Source organism: Octodon degus, unplaced genomic scaffold (genome assembly GCF_000260255.1).
Source record: "Octodon degus isolate 3935 unplaced genomic scaffold, OctDeg1.0 scaffold00028, whole genome shotgun sequence".
Taxonomy (NCBI): Eukaryota; Metazoa; Chordata; class Mammalia; order Rodentia; family Octodontidae; genus Octodon; species Octodon degus.
In genome coordinates this window covers 1009242-1037240 of record NW_004524604.1, presented here as the reverse complement: position 1 = coordinate 1037240, position 27999 = coordinate 1009242, and the positions used below count along the sequence as shown (strand labels likewise).

The following is a 27999-nucleotide window of genomic DNA, read 5'->3' as shown; positions in this document are numbered from 1 at the left end:
AAAAACGTAATACAGGCAACAATGTCATTTCCATATATACATGCTCATGTGAACGGAGCTCTAATTACACATTGTAAAAACTGGAAAACATCAAATTGAAATGATAAAAGTGGTAATAGTAACATGGAAAGGAAAAAAATAACTTTTAAAGTTACTCATTACTGTCTTTATTGTTGTTTTTGCTAAAACAAACATGTAAACGATTAATTATAAAAACAAATAATTTTCTAGGATCTAGAATATGTCCTTTTAAAAAAAAAAAAAAGAGGCGTAAGTACCAATACCATTTAATGAGACCCTGCCTCTTGTTAGACACGTGCGCATGCACACAGTATGCACTGTGTATGCTGACTGGTGACTTGATCCCCAGGCCAGTGATGGTGAGTGGCAAGGGATGACCCCAAATGCTTCCTTATTGCTGTGATCCAGCGGGTGGCTGCCACAAAGGATCATGTCCAGGGCTTCTATTTCTTGGGAAAGTGGCTCAAGCCTGAATCCACATGCTACCCATGTGACAAGCTAAGAAAAGGCAATACGATGGCTCAATTTCAGTACCAAAAGCATTTCTGCCCTATGTTAAATTTGCATTTTCTTCATATCGGGACTTTCAAAGGAGGTCATTCAGTCAAGTCTCTTATAATTTAATTTCTAAGTTCATGAGTTTGCTACTTCAGCACCCAAGTTGAAGATGTGTAAGCCCAGATCCAGAAATGATTTTTGTCACAGTGTTGATTTGGGGCTTTATTCTAACCTAGATTGGTCCTAATGAGGAATGATTATCATGATCATATTGGTAATAAAGGTTGAACTCTTCTATTGAGTACTGAAGTAACAAAAGGCCAGAAAATAAACCCACGTTAAGTGTACAAAGTCTTAGACACTGGGCTTCCTCCTCTTGAGTGCCACAGAGGGACTGAAAATTTTTGAGTCTCAGGACTCAAACTAAAGAGACAGAAACAGTGCTATTGTACAGTGCTTTATTGTAAGGCTTTGCAGTTTCTTGTCAAGAACAGCAAATTGCTACCTCTGAAAAGCCAGCTACGATTGTGGTGCATTAACCTGAAAGATTCTACTCATGATTTCTAAATTCTATGACAGCGACAAGGCCTGGGAGCTCTGGGGTGCAGTGGTGGGACTGTGATTTCAATATAACCTATGCACATATGTCTTTCAATTCAGCTTTCAGATCCATAGCCCAACCCAGGTATTCAGAGCCCTGCCCACTGATAAGAGCCTTATTTAGATTCCCATAGCCACATTCCCCAGTGTGACCTGGATTTATGTAAGCATCTGACTCACACACTCACATGGTCCCTTTCCTGAAACCCAGGGTGAGAGCCAGCTATCAGGTACCTGAAACGCATATGCCAAGGTGAGTGAAGGAAAACCCAGCAGTGTTCTTCTCCATGACTTCCATCCTCCTTTACTATAGATTTTTTTTTCCAGAACCAAGGTTTGAACTCAGACCCTTGCACTTGCCAGGGAAGCACTTATTCTACTGAACTATCTATCCTCCCCCTATAGATCTTGATAGACACAGAAAAGGCCAAAGAGAAAAGAGGAAGCTCTAGCTGACATGAAAACTATGCAGTCAACTACTGGACCATTGAGATCAGTGCCTTTCTTTTCTTACACAGCCAAGCTTCTGGATGAGTGCTTTCTACAAGAAGCTGCCACCACCTCTTTAAATCCAGTGCCACATGGTGCCCATCTCCATCCACTGAAAACACTCTTCTGTCCTTCACAACATTCAGAAGTCAAAATCAACGGCATTTTCCTACTCCATGAGGAAAATTTTGGGTTACCCATTTTTTTCTTAAGGTTTCTTTTGTATAAGATTATTGATAGGCCAGGGAGATAACTCAGAGTATAAGTGCTTGCCTGGCAAGTACAATGTCCTGAGTTCGAGCCCCAGTACCACAAAAAAAAGAATATTGACTACTGCTGTAAATCATATATATTTTTCTTTCTCCTGAATGTTTTCCTTGTTGTCTTCCTGAATATAGCCAGTAGTAAGGCCTGCTGATTTAAAATATATATTGGATAAACATTAAATTGAGCCATTTTCTCTGCCCCTCTACCACTGCCATCTTTGCTTTGGCCACTGAAACCCAGCTGAGTGATGACCATTCCTTGCCCAATTAGTCTTTTCTATAGAGCTTTACATTGTTCTTTTTTAAATGCAAATTATATTAGCTGTTATTTCTGACTTTCATATAACTTCTACAGTACTTCTTAATCTTATGAACTAGTTACTTTCTAGGGGAACAATTGTACTTTTGTTGGGTTCATTTCTAAGTCTGACAGAGTCAGTCTTACACACCTTTGACACAAATACACAATGGCTCTGTGCTTCCTCACAATTCCCTCCACAGCACCGCTGCTTTCTCTCCTGCTTCTAGGTGTCCTGGGCTCTCACAGGACATTGTACCACTGTATACGATCACACCATAAGCACACATCAGCACAATGTGACAACACCCAGCAGACACATGAGCTACCTCAGCAATTTGTTGGCATCTATGAATGTTTGTAATGTGAGGTTGGTTTGTACACATGAAAATTCATTTCTTCAATGTTTGTGAGTTAGGAACTTACTGTACTTGCACTTTTAGTAAAAGACAAAGGCCCTGGTGAAGCCTATATCCCCTGATCCCTGCTTTTTAGGCTGCCTCTTGAATTCTCGTGCCACTATCTATGGAGCACAAATGCGGTATCCCACACGGATTCTGTTGTCTTCTGTACATTGGATCCCTGTGCTATTCCAGCCTAGAAATCCTTGAGCTTACCCCATTTGCCTGGACAATCTGACCCCTGTCTGTATCCTCACTCCTATATGACCTCCACAGAGAGTCTTCCACCCTGGCCACCATAGCTATGAGAGCCCTGAAGTCATAGAGTGTCATATATTTCTTTATCTGTAAAACACAGCCACGGAAGTAGTAATGTGTCCTACTACTTGTATGGAAGGGATGACTTGAGTGTACCACTGTACACTACTCATGTACAGTGATACGATGTCCTATGAGAGCCCAGAACACCTGGAAGCAGGAGAGAAAGCAGTGGTGCTGTGGAAGGAATTGTGAGGAAGCACAAAGCAATTGTGTATTTGGGTCAAAGGTGTGTAAGACTGACTACAAAGATTCATTAAGTTAGAGGCAAAGCTCTGTACAGCTGCGGAGAACCACTTAAGTGACTCTCCCTGAAGAGGAGCAATTGTCTCCAGTCTGACTGAACTTGGCCTTATTTCCATGTATTGGTGTGTAGCAAACTGTCTAGGACTTTTCTGTATCCCATCAGTAGGCTCTATGCAATGCAAATCAGTCCATCAAGGTGCTGATGTGCAGCCTTTCAAGCAAAGGTGACAAGGCAGTGTTCTGCACCACTGTAGCTTATAAATAAAATATGTGTGAGCTGATGTAGATAGAGATCTGGGTTCCACACACTGTCCCTTGGGATAGATTGAGTTTGATATAAGAGGCTATGACTTCCCGGGGTATAAAAGATTACACATCAGAGCTGAAGCACCAGCTCCAAATCATGAGATAATGCCTCAGTTGTGTTATGAAGATTACTCTCTCTTCATGTCCTTCTCTCTGAATGCTGCAGAGGTGATTTCAGGCCTCCTACCTAGCCCAGCTCTCAGCATTCACATTTTTCCTGCCACTCTCACTGTCACTTATCCTCAAGTCATCCCTCCCTTGCAAGTTAATATAACCCAGATTCAGCTGTAGGTGTAGTCTTTGTTCCAGTTAGCAATCATGGTAACTGAATTTAGGTCTCTTTGGTTCCCCATAATTGCAAATATGTTTTATTATATTTTTTTCTTGCCATGGGTTGTACTGGTAGTGATAAGTTGAAATTAACTCACTAGAATTCCAAATACTTTTCCATGGGATTACAAATACAAACTTCCTGGATCATGATGAGGACCAGGTAAGCCTTCTCTATATAAAAGTATGTGTTACTTTTAATAGTAGTGGATTTACTTTCTCTCTTGTCCCACTAAAATATAAATCATAGTTCTCTTGTCTTGCACATCACATATAGTAAAATGTCGTAGAAAATGACACACAATAAACCCTCAGTAAACATTTGAATGCTTAAATGAAGGAATGAAATATTTAAGCATTTATTTTGTCTTTAAGACTCCTTTTCTCAGAAACTGGAAAGGTATCCCTTGCTTGTGGACAGGAAGAACTAACATAGTAAAAATGGATCTACTACAAAAATTGTAATACAGAGTTAGTGCAATCCCAATCAAAATACCATTAGCATACCACAAGGATTAGAGAAAACATCTCCAAAATTCATTTGAAACTATAAGTGACCTAAAATATCAAAAACAATTCTGGGCAACAAAGGTAAATTAGGACACATCAAAATCTGTGACTTGGGGCTGAGGAGATGGTTCAGTGGAATAAGTGTTTTCCTGGTAAGCACAAGAGCCTGAGTTCAATCCCTGGTTCCACAAAAAAAAAAAAAAAAAAAAATCCATGACTTGGACATTACACTACAAAGCTACTGTGATGAAATTATCATGGTACTAGAAATAAAACAAACCTGAGGATCAGTGGACCATATTAGAAGATGCAGATACAACTACAAGTCCACTCAGACACCTTATCTTTGACAAAGGGGCCAATCATGTTCATTGGAAGAAAGCCTCTTTAGTAAATGGTACTGGAAAAAATGGCTTTCCACATGCTGAAGACTAAAATTAGAGCCATATCTATCAATAAACATTAAACTAAAGTCAAAATGGAATAAAGATCTAAATATTAAAAGAGAAACATTAAATCTACTGGAAGAGAAAGTAGGCAGAAATCTTAAAGACAAGGGTAGGCAGAGAGGTCATGAGCAAAACCCAAACTGCGTGGGAAACACATCAAAGAATCAATAACTGAGATCTCATCCTACCAAGAAGCTATTGTGCATCAATAGAAATCACCAGTAGAGTGAAAAGACAACCTGCAGGGTGGGAAAAAATTCAGTTGTCTCTCAGATAAAGAATATATATATATATATATATATATATATATATATTTGAAAAAAAAACTCCCCTGCCAAAATTCAAAACTTAATCCAAAATTGGGCATCTGAGATAAATATGCACTTCTCAGATAAAGAAATATGTGGGGACCACCTGGGCAACTCCCCTTGAAAGGAAAGCAACTGTCTCCATTTTGGCTGTGCCTGAACCTATTTCCATGTATTGATAGGTACAGAGCTGGCTAGGACTTTTCCTTATCCTTTCAATTGGCTTTAAGCAATATATATATATTGGTCTAGCCAAGGTGCTGGTGGTAGTCTTTGAAGATGGCATGCGTGTTTCCATGATAATCCCCACCGGCTGCTCTTTAATATGAGCCAGGTCGAGACAGAACAAAGAGCCAGTGTTCCATGTTGTCAGCCGGGATCAAGCCTCAAGATAGAAGCTATGACTTCCTGGGGCTTAAAAGATTACATATCAAAGCTAAAACACAAGATCCCAAAACATTAGATACCATCTCAATTGTATCATGCAGATCATTCCCTTCATATCCTTCTCTGCATATTGCAGAGGTAGATACAAGCCTCCTATCTAGCCCAGCTCACAGTACTCACTGACTGCTGCCATCTTCATTCATCCTCTAGCCACTCCTCCTTCATGACTGAATAAAACCCAGGTTTGGTCCAGGATATATATATGATATGGGTTGATGCCTTGGTTCCAGATAGCCATCACTATGGCTGGACTTAAGAACCCTTGGCCCCCTATAACTACAAATATGCTCAGTATTTTTATTCTTGGCATGGATTGCACTAGGAGTGATAGATTAAAATTAACTTGATGGCATTCCAATAATTTATCCATGAGATTACAAATATCAACTTCCCAGACCAAGATGAGGACCAAAAAGTGTCTATAGAAATACAATTAGAAAGCAAATACATAAAAATGCTAATTAAGACAACAATGAGATTTCATTTCACCCCAGAGAGAATGGCTATCATCAAGGAATCAACAGACAACAAATGCTAGAGAGGCTGTGGATAAAAAGAAACCCTTCTCCACTGTTGGTAGCAATATAGGCTGGTTCAACCACTTTAGAAATCAATCTGTATATTCCTCAAAAAGCTAGGATTAGAGGTCCCTTTTAACCCAGTTAGTCCCCTAGTCCTCTTCTGGGTATTTTCCCAGAAGATAGATAGATAGATAGATAGATAGATAGATAGATAGATAGAGATAGAGATAGAGATAGAGATAGAGATAGAGATAGAGATAGAGATAGAGATAGAGATAGAGATAGAGATAGAGATAGAGATATATATCTTCTGTGTTTATAGCAGCACAATTTCTCATACTAAAATCTTGGAAACAACCCAAATGTCTATTAACCAAGGAATAGATTTTTGAAAGAGTGGTAAGTTTAGGGCCAGCCAGATAGCTCAGTGGATTAAATCACCTGATTTGCAGTCGCAAGGGCCAGGGCCTCAATCCCTGGCCTGCTGTGCTGTCCCCACCCCCAGGGAGAGCTGAGATGAGGATTGAGTCTGGGTATTTTGGCACATTCCTATAATGACAGCACTTGGGAGACTGAAAAAAGGGAAAGATCACTACAAGTCCAAACTGTGTAGTGAGACCCTGTAGACCCTGTACTAAATACATTTTTAAAAAAGAAAAAGTGGTATTTTTATATAATGGAGTACTACTTAGCTAAAAAGAAGGATAAACTTGAGATTTGCTTAAATAAATGTATGGGACTTCTGTCCCTACTTATAAGTGAAATAAATCAGTCTTGCTTGTGTAAATATCTCATTGTCTCCCTAGTGTGAGAACCTGCAAGAGTAAATAATAGCCAAAATGTACAAGAGATACTGTGAAATGGGAAGAAAATGCTCAAAAGGGAAGAGAAACTGGAATGAGGGAAAGAAGAAAAGAAGAAATTGAGGAAATACACACACACACACACACACACACACACACACACAAAGATAGTGAAGATAGTTACCCTACTAATTGCTATTAGCTCATTGAAAGGTATACATCTGTATTGCTGGATCAGTTTGTCATGCCTATATCTTGTAATCTGATAAACAACTTTGAATATAACAATACTCAATGTACTAATCATTGTTACTCTCCTACAATCTTGTTTTAGAAATTTATACAATTGTATTTATTGCTTATTTTTATTTTCTTTAAAATTAAAAAAAAATCCTTTTCCTTTGTCAGTTCCGTTTCTAAAGACATTTCCTCCCTTAGGCACTGTGTTGGTTAGGTAGGTGGTTTACTTTGGGTTTTTTGTTGTTGTTGTTTGTTTGTTTGTTCACTTGTTTGTTTGTTTTCATTACCAGGGATTAAACTTAGGACCTTGTGTTTGCCAGGCAAGTGCTTATTCTATTGAGCTATCTCCTTGGCCCTGGGTGGTTTACTTTGGTTTTTAATTTTTTCCTCTTCTCTCTTTTCTCGACAGTGTTTAAGAAAAAAGTGTTTCTCTGGGTTCAGTCCTGTCTCCATGATGGGGTTCCTACCATGACAGCTCTTGCACAGACCCACCATCCAAACTCTTCACTGGAAAGCCACCACCAGGGTTGGCTTGGGCCATGAGACACCAGAGTTATTGTATGAATTCTATCATCCTACAAATCAGCCTTCACAGAGGCTCTACTGTCTTCACATTTTGTTTTGCTTTATTGCTGGGGTCAATGCTAGGCCCTTGCACAAGCCTAGCATGTACTCTATTGCTGAGCTCTCCTTGGCTCAGTGCTTTCTTGTGGATAATAATTATTAATCTCTACCTTCCTTCTCAGAGTTTGCATGTAAATGAATATTCATGGATATGCAAGTGTTTGCTGAACACAAACAGTGCATAGTCCTGATACTAGCAAGTACACTAAATGTGTTATTTCTGTAATCTGATTTAACATTTAATCTCCTTTCCTAAACTCAATTCTTCTCAATTTTATCTTTGCTCATTTCCATATTCAATATCTCTAAGAAATAGATTTTCTTCTTTTGTATCTATAGCTCTTCTGCTGCTCTCTGTACTCTCAGATGAAACCCTAGGCCAGCTTTCCTCATCTGACCCTGGGTCCTTCACCACACACTCTATCAGTGGCCACTGAGCCTCATTTCACTCTCTGTATCCTCAGATAATTTCATTTTTCTCTCCAAAACATCAATTGTATGAGGTTTCTATTACTACTGCAGTACAGTTGATGCTTTTCTCAACTAAAGAGTCTGGCCTCAACCAAGAGGCAAGCCCATGTCCCCAGAGAGTCTATGGCATGCTATCTTCCTAGCAGTAGGCAGCCACGGAGTACAACTGGCCAGTGTGGGCATTCTAGATGCTGCAAGCTGCCTCTGAGTCACTGGCACTACTCACTTCCTTTACTTTTAATTCTACTGAATCTTCCTATGAATTTCTTTTTGGTTAAACTAGAACTATTGTCTTTTTGCTTAGAAGTCCAGAAACTGGAGCTGGGACATAGTTTAGCAGTACTACACTTGTGTAGCGTGCCCCATACCCTGAATTCCATCCCTGGCACCAAAAAGAAAAAATTATCAAAAAGCCTTCACTACCAAAGTATTGCATTTTCTGAAACAAACAAACAAAAAAACCCTATTCTTCTTTGAATTCCTCCTTTAAGTACGTTTCACACTTTTTGCTCACTTCATGCCACTTTCACACCTCTTGAAGATTTCTAGATATAAGAATGTTTGCAGCCATACTGACTGACTCAATCACAACTATTCATTTTTAACACCCTTCAAAACACTCTCCTTCACTTCAAACACATCCATCCCATCTTTCTTTCCACTTTGTGAGGAAGTTCTAGAAATCCTCTTCGTGTTTTTTTAGTTGTGCTGATGTGGCTGCCATGATGTCCTCAGTCACTTCAAAAATGTGGAATTTTCTTGATAATTTTTACTTTGAAAAAGAACCAGGGGTCACATGGAGCCAGATCCAGTGAATAAGATAGAAAAGGACACACTGTAATCTTAGTGCGAGCCCAATATTCAATGTATTTTTTATCACATTTAATAAAAATGCTCACTAATGAAACTTGTAGTACTCCTTAAGAAAGTGACAAGAGTGATGTGATAAGTGTCTCTGAAGTGAAAGAGAGTATTTTGAGGGGAATTAATGGCAATATGTCTTTTACTGTAATAAAAGTATATTAATTAAATACTGACCTTAGCTTCTGCTCACATCTTGGTTTGGCTTTGTATTCTGGGCAGTTACCATAATCTGTGACCAGATAGACTGTTTATAAGGGATCTGTGTTTTATGTCTCTTTTTAATGAGTTCATATTATAATTTAATAAAATGTTTTATATTGTTTTATGGCCATTCAGAGAAATATAGAGTCTAGAATTGATCAAATTTAAGATATCATGTCTGCATCTTGTCCTCTGAATAACTACTACAAAGAAAGCAATATGTAATGCATGAATTATTGTAACTGTCCTACTAACCTGTTTGAAACAGTTGCATTGCTATTTTATCTTTTTTCTCATTAAAATGAATTTTTAAAAATTAGTGCCTGTAATCTCATTTTTTAAAAATCGTGATATTGTTTTATTGGAATTTTTCTATTTTTGCCTGATCTCAAAAGAACCATTTCTGCCATCACTATAAAAAGCTGAAGGTCATTCCTCCTGAAGATGGCTTCCCACAGGGCAACAACAGGTTTGGGGCTTGAGATACAAGAAAGATAGAGTTGAATGTAGTTGAGATGAGTATACTGAGACAAACTCTCATACAGGGAGGACAACTGCTGAACATGTTCCCATTGGATGCTTGGTGACTGTTTAAGTAGGGACTGTAGGGAGGTACGAGAACTTAGCTGAAACTCGGTGGAAATATCTCGGCTGGGAGTATTACTACGCAGATGCCAAGTAAAGACTTGGGCTGTGTTAAATGGTGTCGGAGGCAGCTCAGAGAGAGCATCTGCAGAGTCATCTCTGGGTGTTCAGTGCTCAGTGCACTAGGAGGGAGGTGAGGTGATGCCGATAAGGCACCATCCACGGGCCTGGAATGAAAAGCCCAACGAACAGAGCAGCCAGGGGAAAAGCAGTTTAGTCTTTCCCTGAACTGCCTTGTTCTCAATATTTTAACTGCATTAGTCTGATGGTTCTGTGGAATAGAATCCAAGAATACTATCTGATGAGAACTCCTGCTTTTTCCAAGAAAATGCTGACCGAGCCTGTGACTGACTCCTGACTCTTTGCAGTGTGGTGGGATTGGGATCTCACGTGTGGCCACCACTCCCTCAAGCTTCCTGTGACACAGTCACCACTGGGGCTCCTGCCTCATGTGCAGACTGCAGAGGGATGGAAGGGCTGAGAGGGGGACAAATACTCTGTGGACTGGGCTGACGCAGACTTAGGCGGAGAGGCACACTTAGCAGGATCAGGGCCAGAGGAAAAGCTCTCTGCAGGTTGCAGGAGCAGCACACAAGGGAAGCCATGGCTGCTGTGACGGAAGCTTGGGGATCAGGGCCTCTGCCATGAAAGCCAGGGAAGGTTGACGCTCGCAGCTGACACAGGCATCATGATTCTGGAGGATACATTTCTTCAAAATTCACCTTTCAGTAAAATACCATCTTTGAAAACTATTCCTATGTGCATTATCTAAAGGAGCCTAGCCTCTAGAATTTAATAAATAATGTGACACAAGAAACTCCACACTACATTAAACTGTGAAATGTGGCGCCTTTATTCCATGCCATTTCAAGGCAGGGGCTTTACATGTTTGTTCTAAATAAAGCACATTACAATTCTGCCACTGCTTTTAAGCCCTTTCATGTACTGCGATGGGAAAATGAAGTGAAAGATTTCTTAAAAATAAAAGAAAGAGACTAGATTGTCAGTGCAGATATTTATGCATGGTGTTTAATGCCTTTTTATTTCACAATTGTATATTTTGCCAGTTCTCAACAAAAATAAATAAAAATTAACAATATCTTATAAATTATTTATATTCTCCTTCAATATCTTAAGGTACACAATTACCAAAGCTGATATTGAACATAAACAAATTGATACAATTCAGTAATCAGATAAAATTCATAGTCAAATAAATTACATTAAACTGCATGCAATGTGACTTTATGTTCCATAACATCTTTAATAGCAACTGCGTACCAAAATGGCTCTTCTGGCTTCAAAGTGCAGTTACAGAGTGCAAACATGGCATTATAAGAGCAAAATACACTGTATTACATTTCATACCATCAGGTTTCGGTAACAGGCATGTGTTAGACAACACAATTCCTTACCTAAAAGCCTGCCTACGCCAGAAACAACGCTTAGCCTCCCCTTTCCCTTTTAAGAATAAAAACAGATTAGAAAATATTGGCCAGCTACCCAATATTGTTTCTCCAGGTTCTATAAGATAGAATAGAAATCAGAGCAAAGACAAACTTATTTTTATTTGTGTTACGAAATTAAACAGAAATGAGACACCGGTATCATTTCTTTGTTGCATGAACATTGCCTTAATGCTTGGCGGCAGTTAAATTTAGCTGCTTCTCTTGCCCAGCACTCAAAAGCAATAATGTAAGACAAAGTCCCACCAGTCACCCTTTCTGCCATTGTTTTAGCTCCTGGCAGAGGGACCAGGACAAAAGCAGGTGGAGAAGAGCAGCGCTCTACTCTGTGACAGACGCTTAAGATGGGGCACAAGAAATCTCTGCTTAGCACCGGTTATAACCACAATGTTCTTGGTTACAAAGTGTGACTACTGGGTTACTGGGTGGCTTTAATGGGAGATGCTAAATTACATATTGTTGCATTTGACTTTTTTTTGAGGGGGTACCGGGGATCAAACTCAGGACCTTGTGCTTGCCAGGCAGGCACTTATGCCACTGAGCTATCTCCCTGGCCATATTTTTGCATTTGAGATTTCACTGGACATTAAAACCTCTTTGAAACATATGCACAGCAAGAAATCTGCAAACTGAAGAAGACAGACTGAATGTGGGCCAAAATTTTTTCATTATCTGCAGGAAATATGAACTGATGGTGATCATTTTTATATTTACTTAGTTTTACCCTCCCTAAAACAATCATTTTTTACAGCCAAGATCTCTGAAAATAGGCAGTCTCTCTGTACTCCCAGTAGATGTCAACAAGTACTTATAAGATTTAAAATAAATTCGTGTGTAATGTACTTAACTTCAGCCACATTAAGTGGGAAATAAATATACTTTAAGATCTCACTGAATTTTACTTGTTTCCCTTTATCTTGTCTTTAAGTTTTATACATCACAGAGCGACATATCACCCCAGTTCTGTGACAGGTGGAGCGCCTGCACATGAGGACGCATGTGTGTGTTTCTTCCTGTTTTGCCTGCAGTGTCCCTTCTGCATGAGAGGCTTAGCTGAGAGCCACATGAAGGCACACAGGTGTGCTGGGTGTGTCAGGCAGGGGCACTGTGGGACCCAAGTGCTGGCACCTGCCACCTGCGGGGCAGCTGTGGCTGATGGCTGAGGAAGGGACGAGGGAGAGCTGGGCCTCCTGTGCGGCCCTGCAGGGGCGGCTCTGTGGACTCCGAGCAGTGGGGACTGGCCCATACATGCACTGAGACCTGAATTTGGGAGAAACCTCAGCCTCTTCTGAACAATAAGCAGGAGAAAGGACCCAGCTCTTTCTGCAAAGGAAGGTGCAGCTGAGTCTGAGCATTCAGAAGCTTTTAAATCTTTCTTGTTTAGAAACACACGCTATTACTTACTTTCCCAGCTTTTCCTCATTGCCTGTGTCAGGATATATTTAAAATATATGAATTTAAGTTTTAGAATAAACTACTTGATGAGATGTTTGTAACTAAAAAAATCTCCTAGATAGAAAACGTAGTTTATTTCTATCTATAGACAACATATAGAAATACTGCCACATTGTAGTTTTAAATAATCCATCACACTTTAGACTCTGATTTAATCTTATAGTTCCTCAGCAAGCTCCTTATGAAAAAAAAATACTCTAATGAAAGAAGTCCCACACTGTTTCAGTTGTGGATATCTTTGTGGCTTGTTAGATATAAACTATTTTATCACATCAGTGCTGTTCCTACAGACAGAAAAAATAGAATATTGAGAGGTTCTGATGCAACCAGGATTGGCAGGAAATGACATAAAACTGCCCACCCATGCTGATGGGGCGTCTGTTAGGTGGGTGACTTTGCTCTGTAGGCATTGTGGGCATGTGGGGACCGTCCCTTCTCTCCCACCTCGGGGAGAGCCAGAGGTGGCGAAGGGTCACTCTGCTCCACTGAGTTTGTTTCAGAGATACGACGCGTGGCATCTGAGCCGGATCTGCTCCTCCTAGTCCTAACTGGTGAATTGTAACTCCTGATACAAAGGTGCCAACATCGGCAGGTGTCAGACCACAACATGATCAGCTGGTTCCATTGATTCGGGAGGAGAAAAACTATCTGGTAAATGGACCTGACCATGATTTAGACTCAGGAGAATCTGTCATTTGCTGACACAGTCCTGAGCACTGAGTAGTCTGTCACAAATGAAACAAAAATGAAAACACTTTCTAAGTATATTAAAAAATATACAGTTGTTGACCTAACACATGACCCAACATAAATAGTATTAACAAAATAGGAATAGGAACATGAACCAGGCCCCTGTGCACTCCTGTCGACCCCGCCTGGTGAAGCCTCAGACCTGGGGCAACGCTGGCTCTGCCGACGTCACTCTTTCATACTCCTTCTTAGACTCTTTACTTTTCTGATTTTTGTACCTGGAAGTATTGAGAAATGAAATGGTTAGTGCTATAATTAACAGTAACAAGAATAAAGCATGTTCATTAAAAAAAAAAAAAAAGCAGAACACATGGACTCCTAAGGTACTTTTTTTTTTTTTTTAGCGTGAAAAAAGTGAATTTGGCAAACACCAGGTGAAAAAGGAGGCACTGTAGTCAAGCTATTTTGGACAGAAATGCAAAACACAGTGCAAGTCCTTCTCAAAGGTTGAGCAGGACCTTGAATGCTGTGAAGTTCCGAGAGGGAATTCCCCTCAGCCTTCTGTCACTTCCCTCCCTCCCGTCCTCGCTTCCTCCCTCCCCTCTTGCCTTCTTGCTTTTTCTCTGAAGCCTATTTAGTCAGTGAATGATAACTAGGAAAGATTATCATTTGATAGATACTTACAGTCACACATGGACAAAATAAGTTTCCTTAAAAAAACCAAAATAAGTTTCCTTGTATGGAAGCCGCACACCTTTAGGCTTTTACTACTTTCAGAGAAAAAGAAAAATCACTGAACAATTTGTACCATTTCAAACTGAGGCAGGCTTACAGCAGAGACACACCTGCAGCCTGGTGCTAGCCTGGCAGCTGCCAGCCACAGTCCTACCTTTCTCAGCTGTCACTTTGTGATAGCTGTTGTACAGGAGGATGGGCTCAGACTGCTGCACATGACTGGCACGAGCCACTTCAGTTTAATAAGTACCTGAAAACAGTTTCTACAGTTCTCCCTTCAATTTTAAAGTGGATAACCTCTTACATTATTACAAGGCTGTGCTTTATGAAAGAAAAAACTAGCCAAATGTATTAAATATAAGTATCTAAGTACAGCAGCAACATCATTTCTTACTTGTACACACATGTACGGTATTTTATACCTCCTTGGGCTGTCAGCTAAGGATTTTTGCCTATATTTTATAGAGAAAGAAACTGATCCTCCATAACTGACTTTCAGCAAACCACATAGGTCACAAGTAGCAGGGATAATAGTAGGATAAAGTCCAGATCAACTGCAGCCGAAATCATGTAAATATCATCAGTCCAGGTGGTAAGTCAGCCCTATTAGTAAGTTCACATTTTACCCGATTTATGGGTCTGTATTCTGTAAAGTAATTCATAAAACTACAATTTTTTAAAATGATTAGCTTAGCCTGGCGTGGTGGTGCAGGCCTCTAATTTCCGCACTCTGAGAGGCTGAAGCAGAGGATAGCAAATTTGATTCTAACCTGGGCATTTAGCAACTTAGGGAATCCCTGTGTCTAAATAAAACTTAAAAAATAATTTTTTTAAAAAATAATGGCTGGGGGGCTGGGGAGATGGCTCAGTGGTCTAAAGCACCTACTTAGAACAAGCTTAGCAAAGCACAGGGACCACAGTTCAATCCCCCAGCACCACATGCCAGCCAGCCCCGCCCCCTGGTGGGCTGAGCTGGCCACACACACACACAAATAAATAAAATTAAAAAAAAAAAATAATAATGGCTGGAAGTGTAGCTCAGTGAAAAGGACCCAGGCTTAATTCCCAGTTTCACAGCACATGCATACATGCATACACATACACACATATGATAACACCAGCTTACCATCTGCAGAAATAGTATATGGAACCAGCAATGACGGTAAGAAATAGGAGGACAAGAATTACGGTGAGAGCTACGTATTCTTTGCTCAAGGGTTGGTGGACAGTTAAGAAGAAGTGTTCACAGCGGACGCCAGTGTAACCCACGTCGCATCTAAAAATGTAAACATGGGAAAAAAGAAATCATTTTAAGAAGAAACCGCGGCTATGAATTAGATTTCTTTTTATTGATATTATGGTTTTTTATTAATTTTATTGAGAAAGAAAGAGCAATGAGACAGTTTCAAAACTGATTAGTAGGACAGTTTCAATAATTAATACATTGCATATTGTTGTCTTCTTAGTGGTTATTCATAGCACAAGATGCAGACATGATATCTTGTCTAAGCACCATTAGTACAAATCTTTGTTCTCACTGAACTAAAAGAAAGTAGCTTTATATCTATTCTAACTATTTTGTATATACAGATATATGTTTTTTCACTACAAAATGGTCCTTCCTTTATATCCCCCTTTTTTGTTTAGTTTTGTCAGAGATGGGTATTCCATTCTCATGTAAATATTGTAGGTGCATGAATTCAGCAAAATAATCCAATACAGTCCAGTAGTCCATAACAGTAATGGGTTATCCGCAGAACTGGCAATGTCAGAAGTTGTTGACTTGAGACCTTTACAGCTCAGCATATTAATATGGCAATGAATTAGTTTTGTAAGCTTAGCTCCACAGTTGATACAAGAAATCAACAAGATCTGCTACAGGTATAAAGCTGAATTCACAGATTGACTACAGTTAGGCTAGAGTCGATCCAAGTGCTCCATAGAGCTCTCGGCTAAACCATGGGTTTGCCATGACAGTTCAATCCAGTGCACCGTAAGTTTTGTAGTCACCAGGTGCTTTTCGGCTGAATCTTAAATAATGATAGACAGAAATCCAATGATGAGATTAAAGTGGAGCAGCGCACCTGGCGCCCCCCACTCTGCACTCTCCAACAGTCCTAGGAAATACAGTGATGTCCAAACATGAAAAGGAGAGAGAAATGTGGGCGCAGCCCTGTCCGCTCTTGAGTCTCACCTGCAGTAGTTCTCGCTCATGTCCACCAGGTAGATGCACTGCCCGTGCAGACAGTAGCCCTGCATGTCAGAGGCACACTTGGTGATCGACACTTGTGCCACACGCGGATTGTCTTCCATCTGGACTGTACAGGGAACAGAGAGTTAAATGCATTCTGCTGCCCGCTTGGCCTCTGGAGACATTAATGACCCTGTCACTAACAAGCCACTGAGTGACTCCAACAGAGTGTCAGACACCCGACAGGGGAGGGCAGTTTTCAGGAGGGGGCAGTCACATCAGTCTCAGACCACACAGATCAAGAGACAGCCCCTCAGCTCAGAGAACTCTAGCAGACAGACCACACCAAACACAGTGACATTCACGGCCCCCTTTCTGTAATGGACCTTCAGTGCAGAAAGGTAAAGCTGGCACATATACATGTTGATACACACTGCACAGTAGGTATTATTTGTGTCTCTAAATAAAATGTGTCTAATTTTTCATATCTCAAGGCAATTCTACAATGTTTTACTCCCAAAGGTAAACTGGAATCATTAATAATTTTTCTTTTCTTTTTATTTGGTGGTCCTGGGGATGGAACTCAGGACCTTGCACTTGCTATAATTTTGACAGACGTTAATCTGGCACAGGTTTTTCTGTGAGTAAGCCTTGTAATGGTGAACATGTCCAAATTGTTTAGTTTACTCTCAAAGTAATCAAAGTCTCCCAGTGTTTCTTACATGGAGACCTGAGAGCTACACGAAGCTTAAGCTGGAAATGCCTCTTAAGCACGTACAACAATGGACAGAAGAGTCTTGCTAGAAGCTGTGTTGCAACCTACAAGTAGACTTCGCATTAACTATTTTAGTTACTGAAATGTAAAGGATGTTTATGAAATTAGTTGTAAAGAAACTTGGCTGCAATAATCTGACCCCAGGAATGAAAACAAGGAGAAAAGGGTGGTGGCAGGAGACCTCTCAGGGCCTGAGGGTGACAGACCAGAGAAGAGGGGTGCTCTGTGGGACAGAGCTCTTCTCCTGTACCTCACCCTGACTCGCCACTCAGACTACAGACAGAGCACAGCTTCCTTGGGGCGCAGCCACAGCCTCAGCCTGGAGGACCATGCATGGCTTGTCTCCCCATCTTTCATCTTTACATGGCATTTGGCACATACGAAGTGCTCTCTGATTGTACACTAGGACTAGAAGGGACATCACTTGTCCTTTGACAAACACACACACACACACACACACACACACACACACACACACTCCAATGCACAAAATTCCCGTCTTTCTGTTTGGCTTGGGATTCTGCCCTCCAGTGTGTCCTTGAAGGATAGTTTTGTGACAAAATGTGATTTTCCTTATTCTTCATTTTTACGTGATCAGCTCTTTATAACTAATTAATGTATGAGCCCTATCCACTTCCCCAAGTCTCTCTCTTTCGTACCCTTTCAGGAATCCTGGTTAAATAGTAGCTTGAAATTTTAACCCAGCAGTTAATTCCTCCCCTCTTCAGGGTCCCACATCTCTCCTGCTGTTTTGCTGAGCTGTGACCCTGGGTGCAGGGTGGAGAAGGAGGCCTTACCTAGTGCTGTGCAGTTACTGTCAGATTCTCCTGGGATGCAGGACGGAATCACAGTTGTGCTGAGCGCCGATCGCAGAAGATGAAAACCTAATTATGGAGGAAAATCACATATAGAATTCTTCTTTCAAGGAAAGCACCTTTGATCAATATCCAACTGTATTACTTATAGAAGTATTTTGCTTTAAGGATGTGATTCATAAAAACCAGAAGTGAAAATAATTCATGAAGATATGCACATAACTGAAAGTAAATGAAGCCCCAGTTCTTCTGTCCAAGGGGGAAGCCACAGCATTGCATTTGTAGTTACAGACATCACCTGCCTTAAAAATCTCATGGTAACTCTTTCCAAGATCAATTCTGAAGTCCTATTTCCAGAGCTTAGCAAAGAACCCCCACTGCTTTACTCCATCATGTGCTTGGGCTAGCGCTCAGTTACAGACCCATCACAGATTTTGAATAAAATGAGGCTCCACTTACGGTGACAACAAACTAGGAAGCTTGATTTGAGGTTCATTCATTGTTTGAGAAGCGCCTAAGTCACTCCTCACACCATGGTGCTCATGAAAGCAGACTTTCACTGATACAACATAATCTAGGTTCAGTCAGAACAGAGTTGTCCCTTCTTATCTGTGGAAAATTGATTCCCAAAACGCCAATAGGTGCTTAAAACCTACGAATGCTCCAATTCCTTGCCTGAAATGGCTTAGTATGTGTACGTAACCAAGCACATCTTCCCAGACACTTCAACTCATCTCTAGTTTACTTACAATTCTTGATACAATGGGAATGCTAGGATACTAGGGAGCCTATTTTTAGGGAGCAATGACCACAAAAGTTCCAACATGTTCTATATGGACACCATGTTTTAAACGTGTTTGAACCCCTGTAGAGACAGGGCCAGCTCTCTGACTGGCATGACACTGGCAGGATGCATGCCAGCTGCATCCCGCCATGCCCCGGCACCACCTCCTGTTGCCCAGGAAGAGCCTGAACTAGCTTTCTCTGTGTCTCCAGTGAGAGGATCAGCACTGGAAAACAGACACCAAAGTGAGCAAAGAGCACAGAGAGGGTGGTAAGAAGAGCCGCTTGTGCACACTGCTTGAAGGCCCTCAGCCTAGGCACTCCTGCTCAGGCCTCCACCTTCAAGCCCAGGCTCCAGGAGGAGGAGGGGTGCGGTACTAACATGCGGGGAGGACTGAGAGCCAGCACCTGTACTGAGTACCGGCAGGGCTCCAGTCCTCTGGCCCGCACCATCTCATTCCATCTCCCAGTGCCTCTCTGAGGAGGAGGCTGTCATTACCCCCACTGGCTCTAAGGAAGATGAACAGCAAAAGTTGAAATGACGCCCCCAAGAGCTGCTGTTGCTAACTGGGCCAGGAGCTGGAAATGGTGATAAGTCAGGTAAGGTGAAGGTCACACAGGAAAGAGGGAATGGAAGAGTGAATTGACCCCCATAGGGGTGGGAAGGAGCAGCCACCCAGTGAGAAAGCTCAAGCGGTTTCATTTTGGACACATTAGTTAAGCAATCCAAGCCTCAATTTTCCCTATCTTACAAAGTATGGGGGAGTTAGAGATAAAATAATGTTTTTCTGGACACCGGACAGGAGAGTTTCCATGCATGAACTCACAAAGGCAACGTCTGGCTAGGTGAGTTAGCAGGATATGGCAGTGCTGCCCTCTACTGGTGTATGAAAAAAAATTGGTCTTTTTTTTCTGGTATGGAAAGGGAACTTAGGGCCTTGTGCTTGCCAGGCAGGCGCTTATGCCACTGAGCTGTCTTCCCAGCTCCAGGTTGGTCTTTTCAAAGGATAATTCAATCCATGTAAGGCAGGGATCCGAATTTTATTTTCTTTATTATAGGAGACATATTTATTAAGAAAACTGTGAATTCTTTGTGTCCTAAAAACCAAGTTACCGAATTTAAAAAATAATAATAACCAAGTTATAGGACCATCATCACCACTATAGTTTATATTTTCATATTTCAAACTTGACACAGTAACCTTGACACAAGGTCCTTACAGCCCCAAATAAACTCAGAGCATATAAATTATTTTGCTTAGTAAATTTTTTTTTTTTTTTTTTTCGGAACCAGGGATTGAACTCAGGCCCTTCGCTTGCCAGGGAAGCGCTTATTCCACTGAGCCATCTCCCAGCCCCTTAGAGCATATAAATTAAATATCTGATATGGCAGCACTTATCTAGTGACTACAAAAGATGAGTGTTGAAAATCCAGCATTGAATTCCTTACCCTTCCAATTATTTGAAAATATTTTCAAGTATCCTTGAGAGCTGTAGAGCTATCATTTTATCCATTCCAAGTCCCTTCTGCATTGTGAATGCTGATTCAATAGCCTTTATAGCCCACACCCAAGGTCATTTCTTAAATGATTTCTAGAAAGCTAAAGTTTAGATTTGATCATCAATTAAAGGGTTTAAAACTATTTTCCACATCATCTGTATGACTTTGCCCTGTACTTCATTGAAGAATTAAATCCTTTAACTTGGTTGCCTCAGTATGCCCTGGCCTTCTAGCTGCTCCTGTGTTGGTCTTTGACTGCCATCCCTCCAGGCTTCTCGCCCTAAGGAGACGTTCATCCCCAGATCTCCCTGGAGCAGAGCACAGCAGAGAAAGGCGCACTTTGCAAGCAGGATTTGGGTCTCTCCTTTGCAGGAAGCCAGGCAGCCAGGCCTGCTTGGAGCTGCTTACATCCACCTGCGAGGGCTATGGACCGCTGCCCCCTGTCTTCAGGTGTTGCTTCTCGGCCTTTTCCCTTTCTTCTCTCCCTTAGCTGCTAGTGTTTCCACAGCGAGAGACTTTGTTCCGGTTGCTGAGGCAACAGGTGAACTGTGTGTCTTTGTTAAGGAAAGAATGCTCAGCCCAGGGTGTGCCTCTGTGGAAACTGGGCTTCCCTGACCTGGGACCTGCCCTGGACACAGTCCACCACTTGAGACAGTTTCTGCGAGACTTGCTGCGTAAGTCCAATAGCAGGGTATTTCCCAGGTGAAATTGTAAACAATTCCAAATTCCCTTTTCATATAAAATGTGGGATTACCTCAGCCTAATCCTAAATGCGGCCAGTGAAACAGCACAGTTGGTTTAAATCATGTTCAAAAGAACAGCCCTCCTGCTTCAGAACAGTGGCTTCCCAGTGTCGCTGTGCTTTGGCCCCTGTGCCAAGCTCTTGCCAACCTGAATAGAGGGCTGAGCAGAGGTGACCTGTAGACTGAAATCTCCAGCCACTGAGGGCTATGAAAGCCACCGTCCAACACCCTTGGAATCATTGTTTTTAAATCCTAGGAGGAAGGAATAAATGCTACATTCTTGCTCATGTAATTCTTGAGTATTAAATTTTTCATTATTTTAGTGTTCTTTGCATGGAATAATCTCTCTGTGACTCAGTTGAAAATATTATATTTGAGTTTTTGATTCTGTACAGTGGATCATTGCTAAAAAATTATTCACTGTGCCATTGAAGATTTTGAATGGTGTCTCGGACAAAAAAGCAGTCTGGTTACAAGTTTTACCTTCGTGGCCAAGTCATAGAGGAACGGAGAAACTCCAAGCAAGGGGCTACACCAGCAGCCACAGCTCAAGCGGCAGCTTGGGTTTCTATTTCAATTCAGACAAAAGTATCCAAAGCCCTTGGCTGTGGTCTCTGTCACGCGAGCCCACGGGGTTGCAGGAATGCAGCCCTCACCCATTGCCTCTACCTTCCCCTGGGGAGGCCGCAGCTCAGGGAAATCTCATTGTGCCAGCAGGAAGTGGAGCCACTGACTCACAGGATGCAAATTGCCTCTTCCCTATGAGTCAGGTGAACCTCACCTTGCCCTGTGTATGGGAGAGGTTGGGCACCAGCCCCAGCGTGGGGAGAACACCGAGCGTCCTGTGCCTGGAGCCCTCGGCAGTGATTGCCCGATACTGCAGCCAGGCGCAAGGCTGGACATGGGGATTGTGCTTCTCATTGCGCATGGTTCCTTGGGGGCACTAAGGGGTTTATGTAGGACACAGACTAGAGGAGGCTGTGATTTGGCAGCTGGCCGTCCAAGCCAAGACAGCAGCTCAAGCTGGCCTCGGCTGTGCAGACCTGTGTAATGCCAGTACTCAGAAGGCTGAGGCAGGAGGCTCACCGCACAAGCTAGTCGGAACTACTTGGAAAACCAAATACGAAAACAAACTGAGTTTAGCTGAAATTCTAGAGATCCAGTGATTTCTCTGGAAAGCAGTCAAGCAAATAAAAATGATCCAGGATAGGCTGGCGAGATAGCTCAGGACTGAGTTCTTGCTCAGGCAAGTGCAGGGACTGTAAACCCTGCCTGTAATCCCAGTGCTGGAGAGGCTGCAAACAGGAGGATCCCTATGAGTCTGAGCTACATGATGAGACCCTATACCAAATACATTTTTAAAATCCTGAATAAAGGGATGTAATAGAATAAACGGTATACAATTTATTTTTCCATTTATATCTTTTCACTATTTTGACCAGAACAGTGAGCTCACAGTGAATCAGCATTTGCCCAACCCAAACAGGTAGCAAAATCTGCTTTGTTCATGTTTTTACTGTGGTACCACGCCAGTCACTTGATTTCTGACCTTCTTCCTCAGCATTCTGTAATTTCAGGGTTTGTCTGTGACATAGGGGTGTGCTAGGTCCTGTGCACTTTTAAGAAATATATATGAAATCACCATTTGGGGGGTTGTTTTAAATTTAATTTCTCGGTTAAGTAATCTTGCTTCACCTTGCTTAATTTTTTTTTTAAACTCTAATCAGATACTGAAAAGCTCCATTGCCAGTACTTTCTAGTATCAGAGAAAATGTATAATTATAAATGTATAGAAAATCAACTTTGTCTTCCACTAACAATCATTCTATTCCTACATTTTTATTGCTAACCTTATAATTAAGCTTCATGAAAAAATAAATGTAAAAACTGTAACTCTTTGAAATTAAAACAATCTGACACCAGAGGCTTCTATAACAAGATTAAAAAGAAGTATTTCTATTAATTTTAAGTTTTACAAGCTGGCCACAAGATCTTCCTTGACAAGAAGTTTTTGATTTACATGCATTAAATTATATTCTAGGATTTTGGTAGTAATTTCTAAACCACACTTCCAAGTTCTCACATATTTTAGTGCTGTTCAAACAAAGGATCAGTGAGTCAAAACATGAGAGTCATCTACTTTACCTAAAACATGGGTGTAAAGACGCTTATCGTGGTTATAACTCTAGTGTTTCCACAATGCAGGAGAATGTGTACCAAAGCTTGAGTTAAGGGTGCATCTTCTAGCATTCTGGGGGTTTTGAAATTTTGTGATTAAGAGTTCTGAAGATGAGGCATGTCTCTCTAAAAGCAGCAGATTTAGCTCCGCCTCAAGATATTTTGACATGGGAGGGGCTTCATTAAAATGATATTCCTGTTTTCTCCACTTGCATCTTGCTTCTTCCCTGTGTCTCTACATGAAGAATTTTCACCCATATTGCACTGCTGCTCCGAAAGAAAAGCTCATGGAGGAGCAGAGTTCAGTCTGTGAGCATTAGTCTTTTCCTTTTTTCTATGATGGTCATGCTGTGGCCTGGAGATAGAATGTTTAATAACATTTTAAGAAGGATATTGATTATTTTGCATTTTCTGTACATGCCTGTTGCCAAACATGAATTTACAAAGGGGATAAAGTTTTAATTAATGAACATAAAAAAGAGGAGAAAGTAAGGACATAGAAGATCACTTTTGCAAGGGTCCAGCTCAGTATTCCTCAGAGAAGCTGCACAGCACAACTCACACACCGGAAGGGACCTTCCTCTGTGAGAACACAGGTGCAGTGAGCACCAGGGAGCAGGACCTCGGGGACACACACAGCAGGCCCACAGGGAGAGAAGGGCTTCTGGACAGCTGGTGGCCAGAACAGGCAAGGAGGACAGCTTGGCTGGCTTTCCTACCTGTGTCCAGTGATTCTTTCTCCACTAAGTCTCTGATGAGCTTTTTCCATGTAGAAGATACTGAACAAGATGCTCTAAGGAAAGCTGGAGGAAACGGGGTGGCTCCTGCCTTCCACAGACCCCATGGAGCAGGAGCCAGAAATGAGAAGATTCATAGACCGTGCTAGTGTCTGGCCTGAGAGCACCACGCAGGGTGGTGCCATGAGTGGAAGACACAGGCAGGACCACAGATCTGTGGTGGTCCTGGGCACTGAGGCATGGAGACATGAAAAGAGAAAGCATAAAGAGCCAGTGTGAGGAACAAATCCATGTGTCACCCAGTGAACATTGGATGCAGATGAGAGGGCTGATGCTGAGGCCTCCCTAAAGGTCCTGGGAGGGAAGTCACCTGAGCAACAGAAGATTCCCTTGACCTAGCAAAAACAGAATGGGTTCTGGGCATGGTGGTGCACACCTGTAATTCCAGCACCTGAGAGGCTGAGGCAGGAGGATTATTCTTGCAAGTCTGAGACCAGCCTGGGCTGCAAAGTGAGCTCACGGTCAGCCTGAATTGCACAGCAAGACCCTGTTCTCAAAAATGACAAATAAAGGATGACTGAAAGAGCAGAATTTGGGCAAATAGGTAGTAGAGAGCAGATGGGAATGGTCAAGGGAAAAGAAAGATTAGGAGAAAATAGGAAGTTCATTGTGAGAGCACAGAAAGTAGAGCCATAAGGGAGTTTGGATGGGACAGTGTCATGACTGGAAAAAGCACTAATAACTGTCATAACCTGGTGCTGTGATCAGAAATAAAAATGTGTGTATGTGTCTGTTCGTGTGTGTGTGTGTGTGTGTGTGTGTGTGTGTGTGTGTGTGTTTTGCTGGGGATCAAACCCAGCACTCCAGTTTAGACAAGCATCTTATCTTATCTATCAGATGGAAGAACACCTGTGTAAGCCACACTAGAATTGCTTTTCTGTTTGCATCCAGTTTACCATTAAAATTATTTATGTTATTTGTCTCAGTCGCTAAAGCATAATTATTAAAGCTGAGGATTATGGATGGCAATAAGTTATGATGACTTAAAATATCACAAGAGATTACTGATTCACAGCCAAGAGCCATGTAGCTAGTCAGGGACATGGGACAATGTCTGGGATGGCTCTGGTTGTCACAGCCGGAGGCTGCCACTGGCTGCCACCTGCTGGGTAGAGGTGAAGCTGAGGCTAACAGCTTGCACCTCAGAAGGCTGGTGATCACAGTAGCAACCAGCCCACGGGAAGGCTCGAAGACCCTGCACAGATGCTCAGCTCTAGGTCCCATGCAGGAGTTCACTTACACCTCTGGATCAAGTTTGCTGGTGTCTGAGAACCGAGACCAGGGAGTGCAGCGGGCGGGAGGTGGGGGAGATCATTAGGTGAGCAGAAGTTGCTCTCATTTCTAAAACAGTACTCTTGCCATCAGTCATTCATATCAGGACCTATTTCTTGCTCTCTGCTTCCCACATCCTTACACACACACACACACACACACACACACACACACACACACATTTGGTCAGTAAGTCACAGAATATAGACTCTAATAAGAAATTATCTTTTCTGAGTAAATATAAAATCATCTCGAGACTCCCAGTTAATGAAATCATTGCTCTAACCTGGAATGCCACTGAACCTTTATCTGTACTGTGGGAGACTCCCAGGCTTCCATAAATGGTGTCACCAGAGACACCGCATGTCTCCCTCCTGCCTCTTCCACAGGTCAAGGGTGGGCACAGACTGGCAGCCTTCCTGGGTCTCTGGCAGGGCCTGTGGTGTGGAGGTCGCAGCCCCATGACCACACTGCCTACACGGCCGATGCCCCAAAAGACTGCAGACAGGAACCCACATCTTCATTTATGATATCTTGGAAGACAATATTTTCTTGACATTTGCATCTCTTCACAGGAAAAAGAAGATTATATTGTAATGTGACTAGAAAACATTCAAGTTCATTTTTTTCCAGGGTGACACTCTGAATACTGACTTCTTACAGACAGGAAATGAGTCTAGTTCGTTTCTCACTGCTGGTAGGGATGGGTTGTCAGTTTTAACTAGCTGCCTTAGCAACACTATGTTCAGTTTATAACTATTGAGCAAGATCCAAGGAATAAAGAAAACACGAGGTATCCTTTTCCTTGATGGCTTTCCTTAACATACCCTTGAGAAATACAAAAATCATGGCCCTAGCCAATGGACTTCAATGATTGTTTCATAAAGTCATATTCAAGAGCTATGTTGATAAAAATTATGATGGCGAGAAAAGAAGCTCAGCAAAAGAGGAGGGAGGGGAGGCACAGTCTATGCCTGGTTCTGTAAGAAGGGCAAGGAGCCCCTGTCAGGTCTCACACTGCCTGGGCTGCCGCTCTGGACCAGACCGCTCTGGACCAGACCGGAGCCTTAGCACCTGTGGCTTGCCTTTGCTCCCAGCCCTGACACCCTGCTGCCTTGCCTCACACATTCCTAAACGCTGACCTTGACCTTTCCCTCTTGACTCCTTCCAGGTTCTGCCTCTGTCCAAGGTGGGGTAAGTGCTCCTGCTTGGTGTGTTATTTAGGGAGTCTGTGGTTGGTGTGGAATGCACCTCACTCGGCACGGCCTGCACACAGCAGGCACCACCTTGTGGTGGGGTGGTGGCTACAAGCTGACTCCCTGTGTGGGGATGGAGGCCCAGGTCTGGACATGATCCCCCATCTCAGGAGCCCACATGGAGCAACTATGTGGAGAGCTGAGTCCTGCCCGGATTTACCCCCTAGGCTTGCAGAAGCCCAGGTAGTTCACAAACTGCCATGATCAACACTGGAGGCAAAGCCAGCACTTCCAGTTCTGGCCTCACACCTCTCAGAACTTTGGAAAGCAAGGCCCTCTCAGCTTCTACCTTCCCCTATACTGAGGTCGGCCCAGACAGTGCAGGGGCCATCATTCTGAGCCGGCCCAAACCCTGTACCCTGCTAAGGAGAATGTCGGAGTTTGGGTCAAGGTCAAGGTCTCTGTAATAGAACTTCAGAACTCAAGATGAAAATATGCTCTCTGAAGCTATAGTTCATGCAATTTAAGTTCGCTTAAATTGAATTTATAATTAGTTGAGTGGGATGCACCCTAAACTTTATATAACCACAAATTTATCGATGTTGTGATAGTGTTAGCGGTAAACTAAAAATACAGTACCTATAAGCAGACTGTTAATTCAGTAAAGGCTCAGTATCAGGTTGCTGATTTTAAAATGCTCTGCCTTACCCTGCTGACATTGTTTTGGAGGAAGCAATCAGTCACTTAGTGCTAGAACTAAGGAAAAAAAAAAAAAAAAAAGAACAAGCATCCAAGCAAATATAAACAAAATTGCCATGAAAGTATCTTTGATAATAATTGTTAGGAAAGGTTCCATCTCTCCTGACTGTCAAAGACTACACTTATTTGCTTCTGTATCTTTTCTGCAATTCTTCACTTTAAAATGTCAGGGCAAAAAAAAAAAAAAAAATGTCAGGGCTAATATTCATAGCACATCAATTCATAAAACGTGGCCTGCTCTGTTGGCTTCTTGCATACCAGGGAAAATATTGACAATAAGACCTTGCCTGAAAGAGCCACTAAAAAGAAACTTCATAAATTTCTCAAAAAAAAAAAAAAGAAAGAAAGAAAGAAAGAAAGAAAGAAAGAAAGAAAGAAAGAAAATATGCTCTCTGATCTGGAATGATCTCGAAACTAGAAGGGTAATTACACTTGAAAACTAGAGATGGCTCAGGAAAATGTGCTCTACCATGGAGAATACCTCCCTCTTATTTATGCGCAGGAAGCCAAAGCCAGATTTGTAAAAAACCCAGGTGAGAACTCCCAGCCTGCCAGTCCTCATCCTGGTAGCTTAGGATCCATTTCCCAATTTATAAAACAAGACAGCAATATCACATTTATGAAATATGTAAGCAATCAAATGACTGTGGCCTCATATGGCAGTTTAAATCTGCATGCAGCAAGGGCTAAGAGGAACTTTCTCCTCATAACTATGTGGATGAAATTCCATAAATTCCACAAAAGGTAATAAGACATATACTGAAATCCAAAATAAATTTCTGAAAAA

General features: G+C 41.9%; 1 protein-coding gene across 1 annotated transcript in view; it reads right to left on the bottom strand.

The window, feature by feature from the left end:
* Positions 1–12063: 12063 nt before the first annotated feature.
* Positions 12064–27999, bottom strand: part of Ereg (epiregulin) — an 18119-nt gene continuing 2183 nt past the window's right edge. Inside the window, exons 2-5 of the mRNA XM_023712976.1 lie at positions 17966–18052; positions 16397–16520; positions 15329–15478; positions 12064–13745 (exon numbers count right to left, since the gene is read on the bottom strand). Of these exons, the coding sequence (XP_023568744.1) occupies positions 13664–13745; positions 15329–15478; positions 16397–16520; positions 17966–18052 (443 nt within the window). The 3' untranslated portion in view covers positions 12064–13663. The remainder of the gene's footprint in view (positions 13746–15328; positions 15479–16396; positions 16521–17965; positions 18053–27999) is intronic.